General features: G+C 40.3%; 1 protein-coding gene across 2 annotated transcripts; it reads right to left on the bottom strand.

Moving 5' to 3' along the window:
- Positions 1 to 5,236: 5,236 nt before the first annotated feature.
- Positions 5,237 to 15,714, bottom strand: LOC121401608 (Purkinje cell protein 2-like). 2 transcript variants are annotated; one of them, XM_041587121.1, is made up of 4 exons: positions 15,583 to 15,714; positions 11,347 to 11,473; positions 8,994 to 9,154; positions 5,237 to 5,647 (listed from the first exon to the last, which is right to left on the bottom strand). In XM_041587121.1, exons 1-4 carry the CDS (start codon positions 15,655 to 15,657, stop codon positions 5,510 to 5,512), a joined length of 501 nt encoding a protein of 166 aa, XP_041443055.1. In that variant the 5' UTR covers positions 15,658 to 15,714; the 3' UTR covers positions 5,237 to 5,509. The 2 variants fall into 2 exon arrangements, with proteins under 2 accessions (XP_041443055.1, XP_041443056.1); XM_041587122.1 differs by having other exon boundaries at positions 5,554 to 6,039; positions 15,583 to 15,712.
- Positions 15,715 to 20,288: the final 4,574 nt, after the last annotated feature.

The raw sequence follows: 20,288 nt of genomic DNA, 5'->3' as shown, positions 1-20,288 counted from the left end.
TTAACACACGGATGACTACTATAAGGACAATCTCATATTAAAACTTTGCAATATACATCAAATAAAAGACTTTTCATGATTTTTAATGGTTTGGAAGCCTAGCCTCCTGCTGGTCTGTCTGACTACTTTACTGATCTGTCTGACTACTTTACTGATCTGTCTGACTACTTTGCTGAGCTGGCTGACTACTGTTACTTTGTATCAACAACCACCTGTCCTCAGCCTGTATCCTCCAACCCCCACAATTCCCTGCACATGTGATTTCAATAAGGAAAGGAACATCCCAGTGCAATGCATTGTGGGTTATGTAGTTCCTGCATGCTGTCTGTAAGCTGTGGAGAAGTTGTTACAATGTGTAACATCAGTGTTTAGTCCCTCCTTCCCTGCCAGGATTTCAAATGATGCAGAAAGAGAAGAACTGTTAAACAGCTGGATTTCAGCATAGAAAATGGCATTTATTTATACTTTTTGAAAAAACAGGTAACTCTGATGGGTATATAAGGGGTAATGGATAGCACACTGATTTTTTCAGCGTATTGCCTATCGATTCACCAGCGGATTACTTAGATAATCAGACCTGCTGGCAGTGGATGTATTATATTGGACATATTTGTACTACGCCGATCGTTACTCTCTAAAGCTAGACATGGACGCTATGGTGGAACGCATTTGTGTTTCAGCACGTTATCCAGGAGACTCAAATATGTGAGTCACAAGAAATTTTAAAACTCACTACTATGGATTATAATGTTACAGTATCACATTGTGTCTCAAAAAATTCTCACAATTGAAATGTATTATATTGGATTTTTATCACAATTTTTAAACTTTTATATAATGATTCTTAACACAATGGATGAATTATTTAATTATCAATGTATTGAGCTGTTTGAGAGATAATTTTGCACAAATTTTCACGGACATTCTACAGAGACTGCTGGGAATCGAGTCTCTTAATTGGGAGGTGGTGACTAATTGGTAAATCCTCCCATCAAGCACCTGGTAATCACCTTTAAGAGCACGTTTGTTACACATTTGTTTGGCTTGATAAAGGTCTGGAATAGTCCGAAACGTTGCCGTTGTTGCACAAATAAAAAGTTTTTTCAAACATCGGAGTGCTGCTGCAATTGTTTATCCAGCTGCTCTGCCTCTTAGTTACTAGTAGGGCGGAAGTGACGTCAGAAGCCGGATTTTCATCTGTAAATTTACAGCATGGGCTAGAAAACCATATGGACAGTATGGACGCTATGGTGGAACGCAATTGCGCTCCAGCACACTACCCAGAAGAAGCTGCTCTACCTCTTGATTACCAGGGGGCGGAAGTGATGTCAGACGCCGGATTTTCATCCGAAAACTAACAGCATGTGCTATAAAATCACACTGACAGTAAGACTCGTTCTGCCTTTTTTGTTTATTTTGTGCCCCTGAGGAAGACCCTTGAGGTCGAAATGCGTTGGACTCACCTCCTTATACTTATTTTTCTGTACATTATTTTTTTCTTCTTTTTTGTAATGAATGTATTCAATTTTTCAAATCGGGTGTGCTATCCATTAATATTTGCAATTCTGTCTGGAGAGTCTTATGGGGAGCCACCTATGGATTATCACCCCGTAGTTTAATTTAAGGGTATGTGCCTTCTCTCTTTATTGGGTATATAAGGGGTTTCTGTGTTATGTGGCCTCTTTATCAAATTGTGGTTTGGAAGCTGGAGTTCCCCTTTAAAAGCAGCTGTTAGAATTGATACAATAGTTGCTAATACTTCAGAGATGCTGCTGAGAAATGGATCAACTCAATGTTGCAAAATTGTAACAGTTCAGAATCTGCACCGGAATTACTGAGCTGCCAGACTCAAACACCAGAGACGGGAACATTAAACTTGGATTTTGGAAAAATGGTAAAAAAATAAAAAATGGAAAGTAATTGAAAAAAGCTAAGCCAGGTTGGCTTTTAATTTACATGCTGTAAAAAGGCATGAATACTCTAGTGACTATAAGTAGTATATTGTACAGCATCAGTGTATATCACACACAAACACAACCCTCCAGTACTTTGCACATCCCTCAGTGTTTACTCCACCCTGAATACATTCCCTGCTATTTGGGTTGCCACATTTTCTGCATAAAGTTACAGGACTTTCTGTATGTGAAACTTTGTATCTTTTTCTGTCTGCTCAGTGCAGGAGATCAAAAAGAGAGTCGGGACATTTCAGTAACAGTCCAGGACTGCGGTTTCAGCTCTCAAGATTGCAATTGTCTCATGAAAAAACGGGACAGTTGGGAGGTATGGAAATGCCAGGGTTTATTTTGATTCTCAGTCCAGACCAGCTTCTTCCCTATTAATAACATTTACATTAAGTATCATTTTTATCGCTCAGTCTGGTAAAATACCAACCCAGTGACAACCCTACTTGCTGCTCAACTTGTACTTTGCTTAGACACTGTAACCCCTGCACAGTCCTCCAGTGCTCCAGCAGTCGTGTGTCCTGCTCCATTACCCCAGGCTATTCCAGTCTCGTTCCTTGACTTTAGTAAAGCAACACCGCAGTAAAAAGCAGCAAATAGAACTGCTGCAAATATCTAGGGGCAGATTCCCTAAAGGGCTAAGTGACTAATGCTAGAGAAAATTCGCCAGCGTGACGTCATTTCAGAACTTTGCTGATTTCCTAACAGGCGCAGGCGTCACTTCGCTAGCGAAGGAAATAGACGCTAGCTTTGCTAAGCACTCTAATGCCAGGCGAATTTTCGCTCTGGCGAACGGACGTAACTCCGCAAATTCACTAAGGTGCGGATTTTACTGAACGTTACCTCATTCGCCAGACTTGCCTTCACCAGCTCAGACCAGGTGATGTGCAATGGAGTGCATAGGACTTTGTCAATTTTTAGTGCAAAATTTTTCTAAGTCCCAAAAAACGCTGGCATCTTTTCCTTTTTTCCGAGTTATAGCCTGCAAAGGTCAGTAAATTTTTTTTGGAGTAACTGGGTTCCCCGCTCAATTATCTAACATATGGAACATAAACTATACCTGCTCCTCAACTCGTCTCTCATTACCTCCTCACATGCTCGCATTTAAGACTTTGCAAGGGCTGCACCCCTTCTCTGGAACGCTCTCCCACAGTCTGTCCGACTTTCTCCCAACCTTTCTGTTTTCAAGAAATCTCTTAAAACGCACTTCTTTAGAGAAGCCTACCCTCACTCTGCTTAACTACCAAACGCAATACCACATACAGTACAACATCTCTCACCCACTTAATTCTGATCTTGCCCACTCCCACACCTTGTGTCTTATTCCCTTCCCTTTAGATTGTAAGCTCTTTCTGCACAGGGCCTTCCTCACCTTTTGTACCTGTATTGGTTGTGATGTATGTAACTCCATATGTTCTATGTGTGAAATCCATGTGATTTAGTTGTATAATCACATTTACTTTACAGTGCTACAAAACATGTTGGCACTATATAAATACATGTTAATAATAAAATAATAATAATAATAATAATATACAGTGGGCTTATGTGTAGGGCATTATAACAACTTTATTTTCTTTATTAAGGTTGCCTGGACTTGTTTAATGTAATGTATTTGCTGCAACATATACGTCCATTCATCTCCCGCCGTATGAAATTAGGCAACGCTAGCGCATCTTCGCTTTAGTGGCTGAAGTAACACTAGCGAAAATTCACCAGCGTTTGGCGCCCTGGATGCAACGTCGCACTTTAGTGAATTGCCAATGTCCTAGCGAATTTACAACTGGCGAAGTGTTGCGATGGCTGCAAAGCTGTTGCTGGTGAATTTGCCCCCTAGTTGGATGTCAACAGGGCCCTACAAGTGTCTTGGCTCCAGTACATTAGCTGAGCCATTGGTAGATAAGTCACTTCTGCAGTGCACTATGTGCTGCCACCACCATCATTCCAGAACAGGGCTATGATGATTTTATCCCACAAGACTTGAAAAGGCACCGCAGACAGACAAGGGCAGGACATGACGGTTTTATTCGATTGGAAGGACCTGGTGCTGCTGTTCTATCAGATCATGCATTACAGCAGCAGTATAGACATGTAGACAGAATAAAATGATAACTCATTTGTGCTCTGGAATTAAAACAAAAAAGCAAGGCTCGTGCAAGGGAAACTAGACATTTATAAGTTCTTTCTGTATTTCTCACCTTGTTATGAGATAAGAGATAACTTTAAAGGGGGCTTCAACTAAGCCTGATTACCACTTATATTTTCTTTACACCTTTTTGTCGCCACCACCATGGTGCAAGATTTTAATTTTTGGACTCAGCATGATATCTGGTACACTTATATATATATTTTAACTCAGAAGTGCAGGACACTTCTTTTAGCACATATTTATATACAGTCAAACCTCAATTTTACACACCACGATTTTAAGTTTTCCCTTGTTTTACATTTTTTTTGTGGTCCCACCAATATAAAATGTAAAATTCATTTCCATGATTTTAAATATTCCCGGATTTTAAACAAATTTTTTCTTGGCCCCCTAAGGGCAGAGACACACGTGGAGATTCGGGGAGATTAGTCGCCAGTCCACAAATCACGTCTTCTTCGGGCAATTAATCTCCCAGAACTGCCTTCCCACTGGCTAGAATCGCCGGTGGGATGGCACTTGGAGCGCTTTGTTTTCCAAAGTCGCCTGAAGTTTATTCGGACAGCTTCAGAAAATGAAGCACTCAGAGTTCCATTCCGCCGGCGGGAAGACAGTTTGGGGACATTTACTTGTGAGGCAACTTTGGTTGACTTCGGAAAATGAACCGATCCAAGTGTCATCTCGCTGGCGATTTAGATTCTAGCCGACGGGGAGGCCGTTCGGGGAGATTAGACGCCCCAAGAAGATTTGTTGACGGTCGACTGAATCTCCCTGAATCTTCTCGTCTGTCTCTGCCCTAAAAACGGAAAATGGGGGTTCTACTGTATGTGCAAATTCAAAAAGCTGGCAAAAATTGCCTGTGTTAGAGAAAGGTGTTTCAATAAAAGCAGTACTGTTGCTAAGGGAGCACTTCGTTTTCCAAAGTCGCCCAAAGTTTCCTCGTGAGGCAACTTCGGGCGACTTCGGAAAACGAAGTGCTCCGAATGCCATCCCACCAACGATTTAGATTCTAGCCGGTGGGGAGGCAGTTCGGGGAGATTAGTCGCAGGAAGAAGAGGTGTTGACGGGCGACTGAATCTCCCCGAATCTTCTCGTCTGTCTCTGCCCTAAAGAACGGAAAATGGGGGTTCTACTGTATGTGGATACCCCTCCTGTTGTACAGTGCTGCAGAATATGTCGCCTATTTATAAATACATGTAAATGATTAGAATCCTCCAGCTGAGTGAAGGAAAGCAAATGCAGAAATGTTCTCTACTTATATACATGCTGTGGTACATACATTAATAGAAAATAAAGTATTGGTCTTCCTTTATGAAAATCCCTGTGATTGACGAGACGCCGGTCCTTCCCACGTGAAGTTTTTGCTGTGATTTATAAACTGCAATTTTGGATGGTTTTATTCCTAGGATTTGTTTGCCCGGCCTCCCGGACTCTTAAGAAGCTTTCCGAGGTGCTGGCTGTGTACTTGATTGATGAAGCTGAAATAATCGTCACTGGCTGAAATTGGAACATCTGTCTGGGATCCTGGGGCGTCTGCGTCCTGGAGAAAGAAGTAACTAATGGGTGGCAGACTCACTAAACACGTCATTCCTATTGCCACTCAATAAACTGTTGCATATCCAAGTCACTTGAAGACATACCATTTACAGATTTTACTATGACTGTTCTTTAAGTCCCTTATATGGGCAACACAGAGAGAAAGAATATTATATTGTGTGTAAAATAGTCCCTTCACCCACTCAATATGGAGCAATTGAGGCACAGTTACAGACGAGCTTAGACGAGCTGAAAACGATTTATTAAGCTGCAGATATCAGCACTAAACTAATGTAAATGTCTCGTTCAGGCAAAGTCATCTTGAAGGATCTTGAGCATTCATATTATCTTCCGTGTGGTGGGTGCACAGTGGGGATGAAGGGATTATGGCTGGTTCTAAATGGAAACAGAAATGATGGAGGGTGAAGACATCTCATTAAAAGACTTTAATGCAGCAACCGCTTGAAGGACACAATGGATTAGACCCAGTAACTATGGTTGTACAGTCCAGGAAGACATCTGTTCCTTGAGATAATTAAATGGCTATTTGAAGGTTAGTTATTATATCAAAGCATGGCATGGTTGTGACCATCGTGTTACATTATGGCAGATATAACACACAATTCAAAGCATTAGAAGTGACACAGTACATTGTGGAGTTAATTACATTGATCTTTAAGTAAAAAAAGTTGAAAATGTAGTGGAGAAAAGGAATGTCCCAACATACTCCTCTAGTGGCCAATGAACAATTGTACTTTAAAGGGATACTGTCATGGGAAAAAATTTTTTTTTAAAAATGAATCAGTTAATAGTGTTGTTCCAGCATAATTCTGCGCTGAAATCCATTTTTAATTTTAAAATCTGACATGGGGCTAGACATTTTGTCAATTTCCCAGCTGCCCCAGAATTCTGCTGGAGCAGCACTATTAACTGATTCATTTTGAATTTTTTTTTTTCCCATGATAGTATCCCTGGAGTGTGACTGCGAGATAGCAGGTATAGTAGGGAGAGATGGTGCATATAGTAACAGTGGATAATAGTCTCTGGGAAGGGATTGTGACTGTGGGATAGCAGGTATAGTAGGGAGAGATGGTGTCTATAGTAACAGTGGATAATAGTCTCTGGGAAGGGAGTGTGACTGTGGGATAGCAGGTATAGTAGGGAGAGATGGTGCCTATAGTAACAGTGGATAATAGTCTCTGGGAATGGGATAGCAGGTATAGTAGAGTGGGATAGTATCTATAGCAGTGGGATAATAGCCACAAGAGAACAAGAGAGTGTGACTGAATTATAGCTGATAAACTAGATTATGACATTCCAACCTGCAGCCTATAGTTCTTTATGAAGGTTTGTTGGGCTATAGGTGTGTAAGTCTTATATAAAGAGGCCTTGTTTATTATGTTTTTGCTCAGATACTACTAAAGACAGAACTGCCAGCCATTCTGCATTTGCTTTATGGCTTTTCTTTTCCAAATCCCCCCTGTGCAGGACACACCATCTATAAGAAGTCAGAGTTATTTTTGGCCCTACAGGTGGGCTCATAGGGCTTTATTACAGTGTATAGTGTTAGTTATATGACACAATCATATTTATTCTGAAAATATGTTTGTTCAGTTACAATGACAGTGTGAAAACATAAAGTCCTAACCAGTGACAATCCAACGCCAGTCACATCAAAATACTTCCATTGCTCTGTGATTTAATGACTCCATTATAAAAGAACCAGTTCCCAAGCCTGCGGTTTGCCCAGTTTTTATCGGAGGTTTTCTGTGTTGCTTCTGCTAAATTATAGGGGTCTATTTTTAAAAGGTTGAAATAATAATAAAAAAATAAATAAAATAAATATATATATATATATGTATATGAAATTTGTTCTTCAAATTAAAGCTGGAGACACCCAATGTTGCCTATTGCAAGCTTATATTTTTTGGGAAAATGAGCAAAAATATTATCATCTTTTTTTTAGCACATTAAAGAAATATAGTAAATCCAACCAAATGGAATACAGTGCTTTTCAAACCTTAAATGCAGTATTTTCACACACACACGCAGAAGTGCACAGCGGGCCCTGAGACATGTTCTAGATGCAAGTATGTTCTTGGAAGGCTGATATTACCTAAGTATATCCATCATTCCTTACAATATACATATCAATAGGGAACCTTGCCTTCTTCCTATCTCCAGTTTATTTAATGTGTACCCATGAGCCACATTTAAATGTAAAAAGAGTTGGGGAGCAACAGAAGCATGAAAAGGTCCCTTGTGGTGCCAAATAAGGGCTGTGATTGGCCATTTGGTAGCCCTATGTTGACTAGCAGTTTACAAGAGGCTCTACTTGACACTATACTCAGTTTTTATGCAATTAAAATGTGCTTCCCAGCCTGGAATTCAAAAATAAGCACCTGCTTTGGTGGACACTGAGAGCAACATCCAAGGCTTTGGAGAGCAACATGTTACTCACGAGCTACTGGTTGGGGATCACTGCTCTATATAAATGCTGGCCCTGTCCATATTTAAATAACCAAAAATAAATTGTTAGTATACAAAGAAAAAAACCACAAAGACAAATGAAACTTTGAAATCTCCAAGTCTTTATTAATAACTTTCCGAAACTCCGCTTGTGCTCTTCTTCAAAAAAGGTGACAATGCGATGATCCATCGTGGGTAGGGTTGCCACCTTTTGCTAAATTTTTTACCAGCTGGTGGGGGGCGGGTACAAAAAGTGGCGGGTGTGACATCAAAGGGGGCGGTGTTGCGTTGTAAAGGGACGGGGCAACGGCGCGGCCAGGACAAAAACGTAGTAAAAAAAGCTACGTTTACAGGGGATTAGGGGCGGGTCAAGGGGTCTTTTTAAGGGCATTACAAATTTACCGGCAGCTGCCGGTAAATTTGTAATAATGGCCCCGGCCTTGGCAGGTGTTTTACCGGCTAGGCCGGTAAAATACCGGCCGAGTGGCAACACTAATCGTGCGGCACTCGATTGCGCCTCCCTGGCTATCTCCTATAAGGAAGGCAGGGAGGAGAAATTGAGCGCCATACAATGGATCGCCGGATCGCCTTTTCTAAAGAAGAGCACAAGCTGAGTTTCGGTAAGTTATTTCTTAATAAAGACTTAGCGATTTCAAAGTTTCATTTGTCTTTGTGTTTTATTTTCGTTGTATACTAACGATTTTTTTTAAACAATATTACTGGTCCTTTAATTTCTTTGAACAATGCTGGTGCTTCTTGGCACACTCATAATCATACACAGATCTCTGGTGAACAGGTGATCTTCTCCACTTGCCAACTATATTAGCCAACACTATCTCACCTTGTTGTAGTTTGCAGTTACACCCATTTATGCTGCTCACCTTTAACCCTCCATTATCATGGGACGCCCTGCGGTTTGGCATGGTGTCTGGAAACCCTGACAGTTGGGTGAATTCTGCTCTCTGGTCGTCCAGTCTCCGGCTCTGAGAATGTGCCAACATGTCCATCAGAACATTCATTTCAGGAGGTGGCGTGACTGGTGCTGTAGAAAGGAAAAAATATAAATATAAATTCTACAGATATTATAACTATCATGGGATTGGTGTCATGTCATCCCTTGTGTGAGTAAACTGTCTTAAGAACATGAAAGAAATAGTAGGGGGTATTTACTTGACTTTTTCTCACTCTAATAAAAAAAGAATTTGACCAAACTACCAAACCCGAATCCTCTTAATTTACCAGCAGTGTCAGACTGGCCCGACGGGACACCAGGAAAAAACCCGGTGGGCCCGACCCTCATGGGCCCCCGCCGGGCCAGACCCCCTCTCCAGATATTGGGATTTTTTAAAAAAAAAAAAATTCTGGCGTCTGCGCGTGCACGCCGAGGGACGCCATTGTACATGCTTGCTGAGTGGCTCCATGAAGAATTCAAGCTGAGCTGGCGCATCACAGTAGGGGGCAGGGGGCCGGAGGGGGGCCCTGGACAGCAGTCCCGATGGGCCCGGGCCCCCCAGTCCGACCCTGTTTACCTGTAATTCTTCTTGAAAAAGATGGTACGAAAAAGCAACTAAATCCTGCACCAATTCAAATTGTGCAACTTTTTCTAATTGATTAACTCATCTCAAATTGGTGCAGCGACAACTCAAATTTATTGGATTATGGAACATAAACCTGCACAGATCATGATGTCAAGAAACAACTTCAGGGACATCTGCCATTGACTTCTACATGACCTCAACAGGTTTTAGCTGGTGTTTATTTGGCTTTTTAGCAGCATTGGAGTATTAAAAAAATCTTTAAAAAGTCAACCAAAAAAAATATTGAGGTTTAATAAATAGGCCCCTAAATGTAGCTTTCAAAGTGCCTTCTTTGAAGACGAACCTTTGTAGGGTAAAAGTCTTAGCTGATATTTGTAAATGTGTAGGGGGACTGTCAGGTCTCCTATAGAGCTCTACTATTAGTAGGCTTCTATATTTAAGCTAAAAGCAGATCAACTGCTTAAATCTAGGGGTTTTATCTTTTAAATCTAGTTTTTTTCCAAGTCTGGACCTTTGTAGGTTGACTTGGGCCTTACTTCATTTTATTGAAATGTTTTGGATCTCTAGATTGTTTGAGTGTGACATTGTAGGCCTAAGGTAAACATTAAAAGGCATCTAAAATCAAAAAAAATAAAACCACATTTTTACTTTCTTTAATGAAAAAGAAACCTATCTCCAATATACTTTAATTAAAAAATGTCTACCATTTTTAAAAGAAACCTGACTGTATGCAGTGAAATTCTCCCTTCATTTACTGCTGTGGATAGGAATTGTCAGATGGTCCCTAACTGCTGAGCAGGGAAACAATCATACTTATGTACAGCAGGGGGAGCCCCTGCCTTACTTCCCAGCCATGCAGAACTCAAGCAGCTTTGTTTGTTTCCCTGTAGAGTAGTCGGCGACTGTGTAGAGATTTGTATTGGATTTTATTTTTGCCTTTACATCCCCTTTACTGTGTCCAACTCCAGCTGCAGGGACAAAGATCATGGAGCCAGATTTAAACAGATAAACTGGGATTCTATTTGGAGAATTATTTTGCTGCAGCCACTGGTTCTGCAGAGTTGGAGAACGTTTGTATTAAACAGTACAACAACTATAAAATCCACATTAGATTACATGACAACACAGGACCCAGTGCTGTCTGTATATTCTGATTATTAATCAGTCTTGCTGTATCGGCTTCTGGCAGATATTATTTGACTTGTGCTGTTTTAATAATTTATGACGATCCCTAAGCAGCCCAGACCACACTGAGCATGTGCACAGTCTTAGTCTTACAAAGATGTATAACAAAGTTACAAGATGGTGACCCCCTGTAGCCAACTATGAAAGCATAAATCATTTGTTTGATTAGGCTTGTGGTGCAGTAAGTTCATGTTTATATTTAGTATACAAAATACAGCATTTCTAGCCTTATTCTATTTTAGACTTTACTTCCTCTTTAAAGGGCAATTCACCTTCATTAGCAAAACTGTAATAACGCATAAAAACCACAGAAATGTGTTCAAACTTTCATAACCTGCCGAATTTTGTAAAATGGACATGGTAATTAGGGGTGTGTGACCACAAAAATGGGCGTGGTCAACAAAATTGCATCACTCCGCGAGGCGAATCTTTATGTCCCTCTTTCTATTTCCAGAATGTTGGGAGGTAAGATGTAGGTGTAAGTGATAGCTGGTCAGACTTATGCACTTACAGGTGCCCTTGTTGTCCTGCTCTCCTTTGTTTTGTGCGATTTGGATGCTACATCTCTGCTCATCTAGTCTTGCACCTTGGACATGGGTGAGAAGGTTAAAAAAGCCTTCTTGTTCCTTGGAGGTCTCCTGCAGAGGAAGCAGTAACAGTAACAACAAAAATGGCAGACACTTGATATCCAGCAGTCTAACAATGACATGATCAGTGTTTTACATAAGGGAACTCTATATCCCACATGGAAATGCATTGCTCTGTCTGAATCAGGGGTCCCCGACCACCGGGCCGCGGACAGTCCTGAACTGGGCCGCCAAGCCTAGCCCGGAATTAACGTGGTGCACCGAATTGGACACCGGTGCACCTAAATTGGACACCAGCAAGTCCTAATGGGGCGCACAGTTGCCGCTGGCCCTCCCGATCCTCCCCCACAACCCTCCCGACTCCCCTGACCCCCCACTGACCCCCTCCCGACTCCCCTGACCCACCCCCCATTCCTTGCAAAACATTTTGCCCTTACACCGGTTCGTGGGCCAAAAAAGGTTGGGGACCACTGGTCTAAATGATAAAACAATATAAGCCAGGTCACCGCATACACATTATCAGAACCCAGTGGTTACATTATAGCTGCTCCTGGGACTTGTAAGTCAGAGACAGATCCCGGTTCTGTGCAACGACATTTAAGATTCTATAAGCTGTGGATGACCCACCATTATTTGTACAACGACGCTGAGTGCTTATAAACTAGGGGTAGCCCAACTTATACTCTATAATGATGCTAAGTGCTTACAAGCTGATAATGACCCGCCATTATGTATTAATGATGATAAGTCACCCTAAGCTGATAATGGCTCAGCATGATGCTCTATATATGTTTTTCTTCCAAAAGCCTAAAATGTATATCTTCCTATAGCACCAGTATTGATATCATTCCATGTAAAGCTGGTTAATCCCACCAAGATACCCCACACTGGCAATTCCTATCAGTACTTATCTGGCCTTTTCTAATGGCTTTCCGCCAGCTACTTTCACCCTTCTTCCATTTCGATTTAGCATTTCTAACTCTAAGCAAACCTTTCACCATCTTAATCATAATTTATTTTTGTTTTTGTTTTTTCAATGTTAAGCCCTTTTCCCCAGTGATATCATAATAGTGATGTCATGAAAGTGGAACAATTTGTTTTTTTTTGCATAATGAGAAAATTAAACCCCCTTATGCAACATAGGGGCTTCCCAAAATGGCCCTGCTACTCTCTACTGGTCTTCCTAAGGAAGAGCTGAGTAGTGCCAGCGAGTGACAAAAAAAGAATATACACTTAAAGGAAAACTATACCCCGCAAACAATGTAGGGCTCTATACAAAGATATTGCATAAAACAGCTCAGATGTAAAACCCTGCTTCATGTAAATAACCATTTTCATAATAATATACTTTTCTAGTAGTATGAGCCATTGGGTAATCATAAATAGAAAATTGCCATTTTAAAAAAATAAGGGCCGCCCCCTGGGATTGTAAGATTCACTGTGCACACAAACATACCAACAAACCATACATGTTAGGTCACATGAGCCAATTAACAGACAGAGTTGTGTCTTTTGCTTCCTCACTTCTTCCTGTTACAGTTAGAGCTGCAGTATTTCTGGTCAGGTGATCTCTGAGGCAGCACACAGACCATCACAAAATGGTGGTTCAAGGCAAGAGATGTAAAAGGGCAATATTTACTGAAATATATATTCCAGTTTGAATACGATTTTATTGTTATTTTTATTACTAATCACTCCTATTCATATTCCAGTCTGCCATTCACTGTCTAGTTGCATGGGTTAAATTGGACATTAGCAACCAGATAGCTGTTGAAATTCCAGGCTGTAGAGCTGCTGAACAAAAAGCTAAATCATTCAACAAAAAAAAAAAAATAAGCCCAATTGCAAACTGTCTCAGCATGTCACTTTCTGCACCATACTAAGGGGCAGATTTATCAAGGGTCGAATTTCAAGGGTTAAAAAACCCTCGAATTCGACCCTCGAAGTAAAATTCCTTTGAATTCGAATATCAAATTCAAAGGATTTTAGCGCAAAAGGTTCGATCGAATAAAAATCGTTCGACAGATTCGAACGATTTTAAGCGATCGATCGAATGATTTTTATTCGATCATAAAAAGTGACCAAAACCTATCTACAATGTCCCCATAGGCTAACATTCAATTCGGTAGCTTTTATTTGGCAAAATATTGAGTCGAAGGATTTTTTAAAGAGACAGTACTTCAATTATCGAATGGTCGAACGTTTTTTATTTCGAATCGTTCGAATCATTCGATTCGATCTAATTTGACCAATTTGATGGTCGAAGTACCCAAAAAATTACTTCGAAATTCGAATATTTTTGGATTCAAACTATTCACTCGAGCTTAGTAAATCTGCCCCTAAAAGTTAATTTTAAAGTGAACAACCTCTTCAATGGTGAATCCCAAATGGTACAGCAGAGAACAAGGATAGTGGAGCCTGTATGGCACAGAATAAGTGTAGAGACAGGAGACAGAGTATAAATTAATAGGATGCTTTTAATTAGACTTTTATCTGCCGTCTAATACAGGTGTGGGACTTGTTATACAGAATGCTCGGGACCTGGGGTTTTCTGGATTTCAATTTTGACCTCCATACCATCTACTAAAAAAATAATTTATACATTAAGGGGCCCATTTACTAAGGATCGAAGTGAATTTCAAAGTGAATTTTCAAATTCAAAAACTTCGAATTTCGAAGTAATTTTTGGGTACTTCGACCATCGAATAGACCAAAATTCGGTTTGAATTGAAAAGACATAGAATATTCGACCATTCGAAAATATCAAAGTATTGTCTCTTTAAAAAACTTCGAATTCAACACTTCGCCACCTTAAACCTGCAGAATTGCTATGTTAGCCTGTGGGGACCTCCTAGAACCTATAGCCAATATTTGGCTAAGTTTTTAAAAGTCGAATTTTTTTTTGAAAATCCTTCGATCGAACGATTTCTAAGAGCGATGGAACGATTTTAATTTGATCGAAAACAGCTAAATTCAAACAAAAAAAACTTCGACTATCGAATTTTTTCAATTCGATGGTTGAAATTTGAGTTCGAAATTCGACCCTTAGTAAATGTGCCCCTAAATAAACCCAATAGGCTGGTTTTGCTTCCAATAAGGATTAATTATATCTTAGTTGGGATCAATACAAGGTACTGTTTTATTATTACACAGAAAAAGGATCATTTAAATTTTTTTAAATTATATCATAATGGATTCTAGGGGAAGATGGCCTTTTTGTAATTTGGAACATTGTGGATTACAGGTTTCTAGATAACAGATCCCACACCACACACCATTACAGTGAAGACTAAATCATGTCAAATCCAAGGAAGGATTCTTAGCTCTACAGAGTTCTTTAAACAGGTATAGGACCTGTTATCCAGAATGCTCGGGACTTGAAGTTTTCCGGATAATGGATCTTTGCATAATTTGGATCTTCATACCTTAAGTCAACTAGAAAATCATATAAACATTAAATAAACCCAATAGGTTTTGCCTCCAATAAGGATTAATTATATCTTAGTTGGGGTCAATTACAAGTCACTGTTTTATTATTACAGAGAAAAAGGAAATCATTTTTAAAAAGTTGGATTATTTGGATAAAATGAAGTCTATGGGAGATGACCATTCTGTAATTCAGAGCTTTCTGGATAACAGATCCCATACCTGTACTTGAAAGCATTTTGCCACTCTCACAGCTTGGTCTGGATGTGAACAATCACTTTCCCAATCAATAAAACAATAATAATATTGCACAGGCTGAAACAACTGAATCTCTCTATGTATAGCTACACAATACAGAGATGGGACCTGTTATCCAGAATGCTCTGGACCCGAGGTTTTCCAGAGAACAGTTAGAAAACCATGTAAACATTAAATAAACCCAATAGGCTGGTTTTGCTTCCAATAAGGATTAATTATATCTTAGTTGGGATCAAGTACAAGGTACTGTTTTATTATTATAGAGAAAAAATAAATCATTTTTAAAAATTGGGATTATTCGGATAAAATTAAGTCTATGGGAGTCGGTCCTTCTGTAATTTGGAACTTTCTGGATAACGGGTTTCCAGATAACGGATCCCATACCTGTACTGTAACTCTCTGCAATAAAGTGCCCCCCAGACCATGCAGTATACAGAATGAAACCTATAGAACACCCTGCTAAATTCAGCCCTTACCTCCTGCTGCAGCTCAGCCTGGTTTATGGAGTCTCTCGTGGTCTGGTCCTCCCCTGATACCTGCACAGATTCCATCCCGTCGCCCCAAGCAAGAAGATCACTGTGAGCCCAACTGACCAGCCCAGCCCTATAAAATAACCTGCAGGGGTCCCCCCCTCCCCAGCTGCAGGGTCATTAAAATCATTTCATAATAAAGGAGGACCCATCTGCAGCAAGGAGCCGGCTAATCCCCCATTAAGATTATCTGGGATAATTGATAGTGGAGAAGGGCATAATTTTGTCCATATTTGTATTTTGTCCATATTTCTGTTTATTTATATCGCGGAGCATTTCTGTGCATATGTGTGTATGTCTGTGCTTCTGTCGGGCGCTTTAATGAGAATCCTGCGTGTAGCAATGTAATGGCAGAGACGTGATATGTTCAGCTTAGAGTAAATCCCTTTTAAATGAGGACAAATTCTGTAGAGTCTCTTCAATTCAGCGTATGTGATAGGACTAAAGAGCTAAATTTGAAGCATGTTGATCAAGGCTTCAGCCTAATACAGCTCTGCCCTTTTCCACTCTCCATGACTTTATGTTTCCTGCATTCATGATTTATTATATAGTGAATAAAGTACCACCTATTATAAAATATAAGGATATTATAAGTCACTGAGGAGTTCCATGATCATCTAAAAGCACGAGGCTGAAGGCTTTTATACAGGTCATGGAACTCCAAGGTGACTTCTAATATCCTCATATTTTCCAACAAGGGGTACTTTATTTATTATAATACACAAGATTCAGTGAGTCATGTGACCAAAATGACATCACTACTCACCGCTTATAAGGATATAATTTACAAGATATTCATGGCTTTTGTGTATTATATATATATATATAAATATATATATATATATATATTTATATATATATATATATATATATATATATATAAAACTACAATACACAAAATCCATGAATTATCTGTTAAATATACAGGGAATCATGTATTACTACTGTGAAATTGTGGAGCATTGATGGGGCCAAATATGTTCCCACTTTCAACTGGACTGCACAGTTGTATTTAGGTCCGGTGCCTGGTGCCCCCCAAGTTTTGCGCCCTAGGCACGTGCCTACTCTGCCTACCCCTAGTTCCGGCCCTGTATAGAGGAAGCAGACCCAGCAGTTGTGGCCCCCCTTTTTCCTCTATAGTTACACCACTGGTAAAGAGATCAGGTATCTGAATTAGTGATGTGCAGATCAAAGATCATTGAACCCGTGTCTGATCTTAATCCATCACAACACGAGACTAACATCAGAATTTAATAATCAGCAAACCTGTAGCATCATCTTATATTACAGACCAGCCTCATTTTCTGCTGGATAATTAGTGACGAGCCCTAAGCTTAGCTTCTCAACAGCTGCTCAGAGCCCACTGAGCATGTGAGTGTCACAGACACTTTCCAAGATGGTGACCCCCTGTGACAATTTTGAAGTCCTGGATCATTGCTGCTATTGACAAGCTGAAACTTTAGGCTGGTGCAATAAGTTTAGTATATAAAATGACATTTTTAGCCACATTCCTTTTTAGGGTTTAGTTCTCCTTTAAGCTGCTGATTCGGGTCCTTCAGACCAAGTTGGCAGCTTATCTGTCCCTGTATAGGACCTACTACTTGGTCTGCCCAACCGATATATGGCTGCAAATCCCCCAGATATCAATTGGGAAGGTTTAAAAACCCATTCAGACAAGGTAAGAATTGACACGTTGATGTAGTCCTTGTCTGATGAGGTCCCAATAGATGATCTGATTGTAGGCCCCAGGGTTAACAATTGGATGAACCCCATTTGGCCCAGCATGTGGATGGCCAAGATATGCTTATGGATCTAGCCATATGGCTACCTTTAATACCACGTTGTCACTAGTGGGACTGAAACAGCATGGAGAGCCCACCACCTGCCTCTGAGGCAACTGGTTATCCCAAACCCATTTTACCCCCAAATCCCAAAATTTCAGGCCAACTCTTAAATGACTAATCTAAATGTAAGATTATGTATATTGAATGGAATTGGGCATGCAGCTATATGTATATATATATATATATGGAAAGAAATGTGCTGAAAACTCATGCAGGATTTGTGCCAGGCCAGGATTTTATTTAAAGACATATCTCCAGTCGGATTGTGTTCAATGGCCTTGGGTTTCAATTTTCACTGGCCTAGTGATTCACTAGGTAAGTAGCAGAACTGGACTGGCAATCTGTAGGATCTAGCACATGCCAGAGGTGCTGCTGTATAGCCTATGATTATGTGCCTTGCAGCATGAAACGCGTAAGGCCTTTACGGACAATCTTTTTATTTGACTTCAACCCGTCAACGTTGGATTTTTGAGTGCAGGCTTAATCTTGTAAAATTGCTTGTAGGTTTGGGGGGCAAGGCACCCAAATCTAATGTTTCTACTGGTGAGGCGTTTACATATATGGGGCTAATAAATGTTTTGAGAATTCTGATAGATATAGATAGTCTCTAGACATTGGGCCTGTTTGCACCTCTGTGTACTTTAATACCAGGGGCAACTTTTCATTCTCAGTCTGGACCTGATTAGTAGGATTTTGATTTGAGAACCCAACAGTTTTTAGTGGCAGAATTATTACTCTATAGACTTTATTGACATATTTAACCCTTAATAAGGAATCTGTTTGTCTGATACCTTGCAACGTTTAATTCAATTCTAGCAGGAAGCTCTTTCATAGCAAACATTTCATTGGTGTTCATGGCTTACAAGACCTGGAGGTCTCTTCTTTTTAGAAGTGCAAAAAGCTGTGCAACCCGTAGGACACCCCAGTGGAATAATGATTATATTTTTGTGTACCTTCTGCCTAGACAGCTTTGAAGGACATCAATAAATCATCCAAACCCATAATGAATATGGCTGCTGTTGTCTGACCAAACCACAGACCCTTAAAGGACATATAAAGCCTACATTTTCTTACCATGTATAAAAGTTGGGCATATTTTCCCCACCCAAGCCACATCATTTGTACTGCATATACCCCCTCCATTTGCCAGATCCACCACATTTTCCTAAAACAAACATCAGCTTTCACCCGGACGCCATTTTCCCTCTGACACATCATCAGTAACATTTACATCTGCAAACAGGACATGTATGAAGTTCATGTAATGCAGAATGCAGGTTTACACAGACACAATATACTTTGATAAAAAGTTCCGCTGGGGTTGAGCACTGTAATGGTTAAGCTGAGCTCAGGAGAGGTGGTTAGGAGAAAAAAATAGGATCAGACAACTAGTTTCTATGGGAACCAGCAATGCTATCTCTTCATTGGCTGTTAGACTGGAGGGTGTGTTTAGTAATGATCTGAGAAGAACTGAGCATGCTCATAAGTCAACAGCCAAAGCAAATTCTTGAGAGAAGGGGCTGAGCGGGTTAGAAGAGGAGAAGGATTTCCAAGTGATTAAGGTGATGCTGCAGCCTTACTGTTAACCTTTTAATAACCAGCTATCTAAAGAATTAAAAGAGGCTGTTCACTGATTTAATTTTTGTGGAGGGGGTTTACATGTCCTTTAAGGTGGGTATAGACGTTACAATTATGAACTTTCCCGGATAAGATGTTTCCAGGAAAGATCATTCATTTCAATACAAGTAGAAACAATACAATTCTACGATTCAGCACTAACAATGGCCGATGTTTAGTTCCTTCGAAGGCTCCCAATCAAAATTTTCCAGACAGCCGATCGATATCCAAGTCTTCTGCCGATATTAGTTGGCTCTTTTCCCACCATACACTCACCGAATATCATAAGAAAATTAATTTAGTACAATATTGGAAGTTTGTCTATGGCCACCTTTACTTAAGTTGCACTTTGATGATGGAAATAAATAACACAAAAACTCCAATACAACGTGCCCTGTTCTATGAATGCTTTGTTTGCCCCCCGTAGCTAACTTAATGCCGCCCACTGTCCCAGCATTCCCTGTGTTCCCATTCACCTTTGCCTACGAGGTGTCCCCCCAACAACACCGTGTATCCTTCTGGCTCTGTATCATGGGAGGCATCTGTTTCCCCCGCCTCCCCTATCTGCCTGTGGCTGGACTCCAGTAATTAATAGATGCAGAATATTTGGCAGTTAGGCCTGGCAGCGCATTTATACACAGGAAACAGTAATATTTTAAGAGGATTATATTTATAAGTGAGATGACATTTTGCTAAGCATATTAGGAAGAACTCCAGCGGTGCTTGCGGTCAATGTTATCTCCAAACAACCAATGCTGCCCTTCTCTCTGTGTAGGCACCGGGGGCCATTCCTAGCGACAGACTTTGGTGTACTACTGGATAACAGGCGTTTTGTGCAGTTCCACTACATTGGTTGATTTGTTTTTGGCTGGCAGGAAACATACAGATGGCAGTCAGTCTGCTCAATGATAATCCAAAGGAGCAATAATCTGCATGGGGGCATCTAGTGTCATGTCTGTAGCCCAAGGTTACCAACAACGATAGCCAATCCATGAAGGATTTTTATTCATTTTATTACGAGTGTTCTATTTTAGAATTTTGTAATATTCGCTGAGTGTTACTTTAAGGTTGGGTAGTTTAGTAGTTTGGTTGTATGATTGGGTGAAACTCACGTCTATTGAACAATCAAGATGGCTCCACCTACTGTTTCATAACTGAATGAGCTTCACTGTTCAGCCTTCATCTTTTGTC

The sequence above is a fragment of the Xenopus laevis genome, chromosome 3L (assembly GCF_017654675.1).
Source record: "Xenopus laevis strain J_2021 chromosome 3L, Xenopus_laevis_v10.1, whole genome shotgun sequence".
In the NCBI taxonomy this organism is placed as follows: Eukaryota; Metazoa; Chordata; class Amphibia; order Anura; family Pipidae; genus Xenopus; species Xenopus laevis.
Note: the sequence above shows the minus strand (reverse complement) of the source record. Positions and strands in the feature narration are given on the sequence as shown.

Coding starts and splice junctions, on each gene's coding strand:
- LOC121401608 (XM_041587121.1), bottom strand. CDS start 15,657: ATGGAATCTGTGCAGGTATCAGGGGAGGACCAGACCACGAGAGACTCC. Junction 11,474..15,582: donor AGGCTGAGCTGCAGCAGGAG/GTAAGGGCTGAA, acceptor CTTCCTCTGCAG/GAGACCTCCAAGGAACAAGA. Junction 9,155..11,346: donor GCAGGACAACAAGGGCACCT/GTAAGTGCATAA, acceptor TCCTTTCTACAG/CACCAGTCACGCCACCTCCT.